Raw genomic sequence first — 11,176 nt, 5'->3', positions numbered from 1 at the left:
TGCCACTTTAGGAAATTAACACACAAAATTCTGTTTCAATCACAATGAGCTTAATGTCCTTTGGTGGCATTGGTCCATACTAGTTTTGTAAGTGCACAGTTGACCTTTAATTATCCAATACATGGTCTACACTCCCATGTATATCCCACATCTGAGGTGCATCATCCGCCATATTGGTGAAGGCAGAAAGACAGATCTCTGGGACCTATGTCTGAAACAGATATGAAGATTTTCATTTGCAAACAGGATTCTTAACAGTCATTTTGATCTCTCCTTTGCATGGTAGATCTGCCTGGATTCAGTTGTTATAAACAATGGTGGGGGGCCCCCTCAATGCGTTGCATTTAAAAATTATTTTACTGAATGCGGGGCTAGCAGAATACCAGTGTGCTCAACCTCGACTTGAACTCCCTGATCTTCTGAAATTCCTCTCTCCTGTTCCCAAACATACTCCACTCTTTTCCAAGTGGCCAAAGTTTGCTGTCAGTGACACAGTGGCCTAACATCTCCTTTCAAATCACAGATGATCTGCCTGAGGATTGGCCCAGCAACTGCCTGTAGTTCAACGTTAACTATAACTAGTGAGGGAAGCCGAATGTTGTGTGTGTCTCAGCCCATCAGTCCTGACGCAAAGATCATGCAGTGGCTGCAATTAGGTTCAGCAACAATTTGGACACAGCTCTCCAAAGCAACTTAATCCAAAGAATGGTAAAATTCTTCTCCCCTGTTCCATGTGGGAGTAACTATTCTGCATGTTATTAGGACCAAATCACTATTTGAGCAACATTTGATAATGATGTTCTATTGCTGGTTAAAAAAGAAGCAACAGTATCAGTAATTTCAATTTAGTGAAATTTTATTGATGGTTATTGTTCAACTGATCATATTGCATGCACATACGATGACAAAGAGAAAGCCTGGCCACAACACTTTCCAGCAGGTTTTTAATCGCATAGGTATATCACAGATTGTGGGTTGATATTTACTAAGTGCCCGCCATGAGGCGCACACAGTACACATGAGGAGTATAACTAAGAGTTGCAGCAAAAAGGCAGAGGAAAAGTTTTGAAGCTGCATTATTACAAAAAACAAGGAGACCTGTGACAAACACCCCAACTTAGGTACTGTTAAACAGGACAAAGTGAACGGATTCCAGCATACGCACAGACAAGCTGCAATTTTTCAAGGACGCTCAAACAAGCTGACCCAACAACTTGCTTACATTGCGCTTTTAACACTGAAATGGCCCAGAGGCGGAATCGGCTTTCTAATTTTGTGATTTATTAAAGCATAATAAGTAAAATGCTTCCCTTTTTTGTGAACACTTGTTTTTAAATTCGGTCTAGTCCAAAAATAAAAGGCCTCCTCAGAAAATAATGTAACAAAATAACACAAGCTGTCAAGCAATGAAAAATTGCTGTTTGTTTACACAACACAGTCATGTCTCAAAAGTACCAAGCTGACGAAAATACCATGATTATCTACACTTAATGATTGCAATACTTGTAAAATGCTTATATAAATCTGAATATGATTATCATGTATTCCATAAAAATGATACGCCTTACAGTTGATCTACTATCCTAATTCTAAAACATCATAGGCTGTGTAATCTATAACTGAACATTTCCACTGCACAATTTGAAATTTATTTATACATTTTACTGGTACAAAGAACCTAGTTTATTACTTTCCTTCTGACAAAAAGAAAAATATAAACAATGCTTTATCACCATTTTTGAATGTTTTCCCTCCCATAATACAAAAGTCAGCAATGATATCAATAATTTATATATTGGAAGTAATATAAAAAGAATGCTCATTGATGGCCTAACTAGCAGATTTACTTAAATAGACCTATCTATGGTTGAACTGCTGAAATACTGCCTGGTGGAGTATCTTATAATTGAATGGATGCCCCGACTGAAACCTTATGTACAAGTGCTGAGAAACATCGAAAAACATAACCTTTGGCTTGAACAAATAGTGAATAATTTAAGACAATTGATAGCAAGATTCTTGGTGCAGTGGTGCCCTCTTTCAAATCTATATTATGTAGACTGACACCCCTTCCCTTAACCCACCCTCTTTCTTAAAGCAAACAATATTGAAATGAAGAAAAATGACTCATTTAGTCACTTGCAAACCTACAAAACAGGTGAGAATTCCAATGGCTGCTGTTCTGCATCTTTATTTCATATATATGTGTCTCAGTGATTGTGGTTCTCACAGTTCTTACATCTCACAGTCTTTAAATACCATTAGAAAAGCAGCTGCTTTTGCCAATAATCAAATATGTAACTTTCAGAAATTAAAACTCACTTATTAAAATACACAGAACAAAATATCTGAGGTATAAGATTAAAAAAATGTAATATTTTCCTCATTTTTAGAGTTGCTAAAATGATGCACTACTGCATGTATTGCAATACCCAGGCCTTGGAAAAGCTTCTTTTTTTCCCCAGCAGAAGATTTAATGGTATGTCATTTAGTATGGAGCAAAACGGCTGTATCCCCCTCGGTATATACTAGCCTGCAATGAAGAAAGAACGAGACCGACATCATCAGCAAGGCTCCTAGTCTTGGCATCAGTCAAGGGTGCAAAAGCATTCTGAAACAAAGTGATGGATTTAATTATCAAAATGACTAATTATTCCATTAAGCCAAATGTTCAGCTAGGTGATACTCACAAAATTAGAAATATAATAACTAACAAGCACTACATTGCCAAGAAATTAAGACATTCATCAAGTTTACTGGAAGGATTAATGTGGCATTTTAGCTGCTGTTAGCACCAGAGACAAATTCAATTAAGTTAAACTGAGGATATGCTGGCAGAGATTTAAAAAAAATGCAGGACTGAAGCAGCAAGAACAGATACAACAGAATTAATAATCTTACCACGGCACCAACGCCGTAGGTGGCTGCTGGAGCAAGTGCGTGGTGGTAGGGGTCTGCAGCATAAACTCTTCCGTAACTGCAAGTAAAGGAAGGGAGGATTAATTAAAACCATTCATGGAAAAGAAAGGAAGTACAACAAAGCTACAGTATACTATAGGAATCAATTGTTGGAGTTTGACACAAGGTGATGCATACTGGTAAAATAATGCAAACAGAAAATACAAAATGTAGAACAAAAAAGCAAAGCACATCTTTGTACCCGGACATATTAGTCCGTAATGTTTGTACATTAATATTCTTCTCATGTGATATTGAATTCTTGTGAGTTCCTTATCATAAACCAGCTCTCTACCTCTTGTCAAATGTGGGAACACAACAATAGGGACCATGCATGAGGAGACAGGCAGTGGGTTACTGAACCTTCATCGTGTGGTAAGCGAAAACAGGTATATTTCTCTTTAGGCATGGGTGAACCAAAGCAATCACCTGAGCTGTAAGTCTCATGAAATTTGCTTCTTGTATTGCCTTACAACACACTTAGAATCAAATATTTGTTTTCTTTCTGTTTTGTTTGAAATGTCACTTTAAATTTGAATCAAAATGCATTACTCTGTGGTATATATTTGCTACTCCATTGCAAGATTTTTCCTTTCATTGGATCTCCTGATTCTGCAGACCACAGTCAAGCAAAGATAATGGGCAACAAACATTCCACGTCATCATTTCTATCTCTTGAATAGGCAGAAGACAAATTAGATTTTGTTTCAATTTAACTTAATTCCCGCTGCAGAAGTGATTTCCTTGTACAACACAGTTTAGCTTGGAAAGTGACAGTGTAAGAAATGACAGTTGAGAACTTGTTTCTGATCAGCCCTGGTGCAGCAAAGTAAATACATCAACTTCTGGTACCATGGAACCAACGAAAGGACAAGCCAGTGGCAATCATTACAATGTGCTTCATCTTCCCTTTATCAGCCTCAGCATTTTCATGGGATATGGGAGAGTTTAGAATTAATATTATAAAGGAAGATGGTGACTGCAAGCAAAGTTAATGTATTTCATTTAGCTGGAAGAAGAGATACTGAGCTAATTATTATGACGGAACTGTTTGGACAGCAAAAATATGTTCTTGCTATTGGCAACCTACATTGTACAGTTAAAGTAATTCATTGTTCTGAAATCCTAACTACTGACTTATATGAAGCAGTTTTTCCATAATAAGCTATTTTTCCCTTAGACCTTTTACAAAAAAAAGTGATCCTACTACATTACAAGGCACCATCAGTTTGATTATGCTATCTAGTGTGGATGCTTTTTTCATTCCATAATGGCTCGCTAATGGCTGCTTATCAAATTGATAATTTATTCTCCATTAGATTGCTTTAATGAAAGTGTATTCAGTTTTAACGTGTGTTCGTGTTTACTGTATCTGAGCTCAACAGAAATTTGCTCAAAATAACTGTTATCATTTTAAAGTGAGCTATGATACAAGCAAAACAATTGTAACTGCAAGGTTTTGGAGAGTGACCTTTATTTTGCTTTTATAATGAGTGAAAAATAATCCAGTAGAAATTAATTTTTTTGGTTGTCTCAAACATTCAACATTCCTCAAATCTAGGTATGAAGTCTTGCAATCTGGCAGGGATGTATTGGTCTTCTCTGACTTTACTTCTCTTTGGCAACCCTCAGTAATAGTACTCGATCATATTAAATATGCAAGTAGGGTTCCTTGGTCTGTTTCGGAACATTTCTGCCAAGTTATGATTAGTTCTATGAGGGTACATGACAGCTAACTTGTAATTCTTAAACAGGCTGCTGGAGAGCACTAGTAAATGTCACTTCTTCCTTGGAGTCAATTGTATTCCTCCCAGATCCAAAGCACAGAAGAGAGCTACTCATGGGATGCACTTAACAACCTCATGTATTTGTCTATTTGTTCATCCTAGGACTTCCTTGAGGGCTAGTGCCAGTGTGGCACAGGGTCAATATATGATCCAATTCCTTGGAGGCACTCCAGCAGCTCACTATTATTAAAAGGAGTTCCAATTCTGAATGAATCTTAGGTCTCCAAGTTGCAACCCATTTTTGTTATATTCAGTTGGAAGATGTGGGCATCACTGACTGGGCCAGTGTTTATTTCCCATCCCTAGTTGCCTTTGAGAAGCTGATAATGAACTGTTGTCTTCAGCTGCCATAGTCCATGTGCTGCAGGGAGATAAACAATGCCCTTAAGGACGCTATTCCAAGATTTTAACCCAGTGACAGTGAAGGAATGGAGATATATTTCCAATCAGGATGGCAAGTGACTTGGAATTGAACTAGCAGGTGGTGGTGTTCACTTGCCCTTGCAGATGAAGTGGTCGTGGCTTTAGAAGGTGCTGTCTCAGGATCTTTGGCAAATTTCTGAAATGTATTTTACAGATCGTACATACCGCTGCATACTGTGTGTTGGTGGTGGAGTGACTGAATGGCACCACTTCCACAATCTATCAGGCTGCTTTATCGTGGATGGTATCAAACTTCTTGAGTGTTGTTGGAACTGCACTCATCTAGGCAAGTGAAAAATATTCCATCTTATTCCCAATCTGTGCTTTTAAAGGTGGATAGGCTTTGGGGAGCCAGGTAGTGAGTCATAAGCTGAAATACTCAGTCTCTGACTTGTTCTTGTGGCCACTGTAATTATAAACCGAGTCCAGTTGTTTCTGGTCAATGCTAACACCCTTGGATGCTAATTGTGGGGTACTGACTGATGGTAAAACCATTGAATGACAAAGGGTGTTGGTTAGAATCTCTCTTATTGGAGACTGTCACAGCCTGAGATTTATGTGACATGAACATTTCTTACAATATTGTCCAGGTCTTGTTTGACTTGAACATGAATTGCTTCAGTACCTGAGGAGTCATGAATGGTGCTGAACATTGGCAAACATTCCCACTTCCTACCTTATGATGGAGGGAAGCTTATTGATGAAGCAACTGAAGATGGTTGGACCTTGTAAATTACCTTGTGGAACTCCTGTAGAGATGCCTTGGAACTGAGATGACTGACTTCCAATGATCAAAACTATCTTCCTATGTGCCAGGTATGACTTCAAATGGAAGAGAGCTTTCTCCCTCATTCCCATTGATGTTTCCTACTTTGGGCACAAGATCCTAACCAATTTGTACCTGAGTTTTCCAATTCACCAAAGTTTTCTCATTGGAATTATGCTCCTTGTTAAATAAATAAAACTTTCCAGATAACCATTGAAATAGGAGGTGGTTTTATACATCTCTTCAAATATGGCAAAAAGGCAGCTTTCATAATAGGTGAGTGAAAAGGATAGGGAACACATTGCAACATGTAACTGCCAAGGAGCAGTCAGGGAATTTCAGATAAATTGTTCAAGTATAACTTGGCAGTTAATGCATTATAGGATGATTTGATGTGACTCAGAGCAGATCTAAAGGTTACATGTCACCAATAGGAGACGTCCATAGGTCATATAAAAATCAGATTGTCAAACGCCATTTGTTGAAAACATCTTGAAGTATTTTATTACTTTATATAGTTCAGTTCAGATCTATAAAAATGTGAAAACCAAGTAACATCACCATTTCTGAAGTAACTTGTGGAACCTGGCAACTGATGTAATTTGGAACTGAAATAAATAAATAGCCCATATTAACAATGCTGCTATTTACAGTTGTAAATTGTGCTTTGAGAATCAACTAAGATGTCCTTGTTTGCACATTTTCTCTCCAAACTATTGCTCCGATACAGCATCTTTATAATTTTTACTTATTTTTTATTATAAATTAATTTTTTTGAGAAATCTTTTCTTCAATAAGACCTGTGCTGACCTAGTATTGTAAGTTACCAAAGAACCAAAGTACTTGGAGATTCTGTTCCACTGGTGCTAATTAAACTCTTGCCTACAAACTCAATATCTCAGGAATCAGGTCATCTTTATGGCTCAATGCACTAAAGTGCAACTGCAGGCTGTTTATTAGAATTTTTGTTTATCTGTTCACAGGACGCTGGCATCGCTGGCTAGGTCAGCATTTAATGCCCATCTCTAATTCAGAATCAACACACTGTCACGGGTCTGTAATCACATGTAGGCCAGACCAAGTAAAAATGTTGGATTTCCTTCCTTGAAGGACATTAGTAAACCAGATGGAGATATGCAACAATCAGCAATGACCACATTGTAAATCCAACTTATTTTTTTTAAATTCCAGCTCATTTGGCTGGACAGCTTGTTTGCAATGCAAAGTGATATCAGCACGGTTCAACTCTTGCTGGTGGCTGAGGTGACCATGAAGGTCCCACCATCTCAACCCCACCCCCTGAGATGTGGTGACACTCAGATTTAAACTCACCAACACTCGTTTCTGTCTAACGAGAAAGCAGTCCTATGATCTTCTGGGACCATAGTGACCTTATGTTACTTAATGCCTGAAAATGCTTGGGACTTTCTCAATGACTTTTCACATAACACATTGGGAGACAGACAGAAGATTTAAGCACCGCTCCCTGTTGTGATAAGAAAAAAATAAGGTTGAATTCTTTACGACTGAATTCCATCCTGAACTCTGGCTCGATGAGACTAATCAGGTTTCTGCCTTTGATTGGAACATGAATTTTAAACCATGCATTTTCCACTAATTCTTCAAGAAATACCAAAACTGCAGTTGATACGATTAGCTACTATTTCAAACATTACTCCACAAAATGACAGAATGCTGGCTGGGCTGGTGATTTCTAATACAACCGGCTCCCATTCACCGTAGTGTTGACCTGGGCAGGTGCTAAACAGAGGCAAAGCCACTGTCTGGAATGTGGGATGGAAAAGCAATAACATGATCATCTAGATGTTACTCCCTCTCTTTTCAAGGCATGGTCCAGTGTTTATTCTGCAGGAATGTTAAGCAGAAATCTCGAGTCTCTAACTTCCTGAAAATAAGATGATTAGTGGTATAAGAAAAACAACAAAAAGAGTCATAATGTGGAGGTGCCGGTGTATGACTGGGCTGGACAAAGTCAAAAATCATACAACACCAGGTGATAGTCCAACAGGTTTAATTGGAAGCACTAGCTTTTGGAGCGCTGCTCCTTCATCAGGTGGTTCATTCATCACCCAATAAAGGAGCAACACTCCGAAAACTAGTGCTTCCAATTAAACCTGTTGGACTATAACCTGGCGTTGTGTGATTTTCAACAAAAAGGGGGAAGAGGAACCATGGAAGTGAATAGTCTGTCACATTCGTGCTGCCTGGTTGCACAATAATGAATTTTTACACGTTAACAATTGAAATATATCATGATTAATTGTTTAAATAAGGAAATTGAGCATCCTGCATCTCAGTTGCTACATAACTGCAGTTTAATGAGTTAGAGAATGTCAGGAAAGTTCTCACTTCAATAATGGCCACAGGTGACTTTTGGGATGATGTTGCATAAGACAGGAAACTTTGCAGGAATTTCACTTCTGAGCAGTTCCAAGTAAATCTATTTGAAAATGATTGAGAACAAGCTGAGGCTCAACAGCTAGGCCCTGTTAACATTCATAATCCTGCCTCATAACTGAAGGGTAGTCACATATAGAATGATAGAAAACATGAGCAGGAGTAAGGTTTTTGACCCTGCTCCACCATTCATAATGAACATGGTTGATTATCCAACCCCATAGTCTGTTCCTGCTTTTCCTCCAAGTGATTTGATCCCCTCAGTCTCATCCAAGTGTTACATCCAACTCCTTCTTGAAACTACACAATGTTTTTGCCTTGATGTTTTTTTGTGGTAGCAAATTCCACATCTCAATCCTAAATTATTTCTGCCATATCTGTACACTATGACCCTGGCTCTGGACTGTCCTCCATGGGGAAACAGCCTTCCTGCATCCTGCATCTACCTTGTCTGGTCCTGTTAGAATTTTATAGAATTTCCTATGAGATGCCCACCCCCAACCTCATTCTTTTGAATGCCACTGAATATAATCCTAACCAAATTTGGGGTGGCATAAATGTCACAGAGCTCACACTGCAGCCTCACAGCGCCAGGAACTTGGGTTTGATTCCACCCTTGGGTGACTGCCTGTGTAGAGCTTGAACATTCTCTCTGTGTCTGTGTGGGTTTCCTCTGGATACTCCAGTTTCCTCCCACAATCCAAAGATGTGCAGGTTAGGTGGATTGGCCATGCTAAATTGCACATAGTGTCCAGGGTTGGATAGGCTAGGTGAGTTGGTCATAAGAAATGCAGGGTTACAGGGTAGGCAGTGGATCTGTGTGGGATGCTCTTTGGAGATTCACTGTAGACCCAATGGGCCAAATGGCCTGCTTCCACACTGTAGGAATTCTATGATTCAACCTCTCATAATGTTGGTCCTACCTTCCCAGGAATCAGTCTGGTAAACCTTCACTGCACTCTCTCTATAGCAATAACATCCTTCCTCGGATAAGGAGACCAAAACTGCACACAATACTCCCGGTGTGGTCTCACCAAAGCCCTATATAAATGCATCAAGAATTTCTTGCTCCTGTACCATCCTTGAGCTTAAACAACATACTGCAAAAAACATGCAATTAAAAGTTGTCATCAATTTAATACAGAAATCAGGAGATTTCTTTTCTCTCTGAGGGTCATTATTCTATGGAAGTTTTTCTTCCCCAGACAGCAGTGAATGCTATGCCACTGAATAATAATAACTCGAAAGTACACATGATGCCATCACCTATGGATATTAAAGCCCCAACCTTATGTTAGTCGCAGGAAGGGTGGAACAATTTTAAATTCAGTGATAAATACTCAATAGATTAAAATTCAGTTAATACAGTTCAATACATTGGACAATGTTTGAAAATTCAATAATATGACTTTTTATAGTCTACAAAGCAGCTGATTGCTCTGGTTACATTCAGCAAAGTAAATAGCAATATAATCAAAGAACTACAGCTGCTGGAGATCTGAAACAAACTAAAACAGAAACTGCTGGAGAAATTCAGCAGGTCTGGCAGCATCTGTGGAGAGAAAATAGTTATGCTTTGAGTCCTGTGACCTTTCTTCAGAACTAAGAAAATATGAAGCTTGTTTTGATGTGCTTCAGTTACCCAAATTACAAATGTTGTGAACTGTAGACATTTGATTCAAACAGAAGTCTCATTCAACTTTATACTTTTCATGAAAGTCTTTCATTCTCTGTTTCCTGATTGAAATGTGAATTTTACTAAATTGGTTAATAATTTATCAACATTTAGCAGCTGCATATGATGGTATGTGAAATAAAAAAAAGTTCAACAGACTATTTCTTTTTGTTCATATTTTTTAAATTACTTATCGCGTTTTAATATACAAAGATAAATAATGCAGTATCTCCATCAATTCCTTCTTTAAGGAAAGAAAAGACTTGCATTCATGTAGTGCCTATCACAACTTCAAGATGTTCCAAAAGCGTTTAGCAGACAATCGAGTACTCTTGACACCCAGTCAGTCATCATTGTAACGAGCCTGTTAGCACATATTTCCTGGTTGAAATGGACAGGTAAGTAACAGTCAGTTCTACCATTCATAGTCTATCAAGACTGCTATAAAGCAGGCAGAGAGGTTTTATGACTAAAAGCTCCTCACTAATTAATGAGTCATTGATCACATTCTACTGATGTATTATATTAACAGTGCTGGAGCAATAAGAACATTGGTTATATAACAGTGCTGGAGCAATAAGAACCCACTGTTATAATCTGTACATCCTACAGCACAAGGAAAGGATACGTGTATTGAAATGTATAGGTAAAAACAAGGACTGCAGATGCTGGAAACCAGAGTCGAGATTAGAGTGGTGCTGGAAAAGCACAGCAGGTCAGGCAGCATCCGAGGAGCAGGAAAATCTTGTTTCAGGCAAAAGCCCTTCATCAGGAATGGGGTTCTATTCCTAATGAAGGGCTTTTGCCCGAAACGTCGATTTTCCTGCTCCTCGGATGCTGCCTGACCTGCTGTGCTTTTCCAGCACCACTCTAATCTAGTACTGAAATGTATGTACAGTGTGAAACATCCAGTGACCAACATGGTATTTTGAGTGAAAAGAATTGATCAATGGTCAGCTGTCTCCAAACTGAAGGATAAAAATAGCAGTACGGTACAGTAGTGTCTGCTAAACAGATTAGGCTGTTATTCATTTGATTTTTGAGGAATGTGGGGTGATCCATTCAAAATTCTGAGGGGCTTGACAGAGTAGAAATTGAGAGGGCTGAATCACAAACTAGGGAACACAGTTACAGAGTAAGTGGAAACGC

General features: G+C 38.6%; 1 protein-coding gene across 19 annotated transcripts in view; it reads right to left on the bottom strand.

Annotated features, from left to right (window-relative positions):
* Positions 1 to 835: 835 nt before the first annotated feature.
* Positions 836 to 11,176, bottom strand: part of rbfox1 (RNA binding fox-1 homolog 1) — a 1,740,493-nt gene continuing 1,730,152 nt past the window's right edge. For all 19 annotated transcript variants that reach the window (XM_043711606.2, XM_087997810.1, XM_087997809.1 and 16 more), the window contains 2 exons: positions 2,902 to 2,977; positions 836 to 2,611 (listed from right to left, as the gene is read on the bottom strand). In XM_043711606.2, coding sequence (XP_043567541.1) covers positions 2,489 to 2,611; positions 2,902 to 2,977 — 199 coding nt within the window. In that variant the 3' untranslated portion in view covers positions 836 to 2,488. The remainder of the gene's footprint in view (positions 2,612 to 2,901; positions 2,978 to 11,176) is intronic.

The sequence above is a fragment of the Chiloscyllium plagiosum genome, unplaced genomic scaffold (assembly GCF_037043375.1).
Source record: "Chiloscyllium plagiosum isolate Xiang-an unplaced genomic scaffold, Cpla_swu_hap1 HiC_scaffold_20, whole genome shotgun sequence".
NCBI lineage: Eukaryota > Metazoa > Chordata > Chondrichthyes > Orectolobiformes > Hemiscylliidae > Chiloscyllium > Chiloscyllium plagiosum.
Note: the sequence above shows the minus strand (reverse complement) of the source record. Positions and strands in the feature narration are given on the sequence as shown.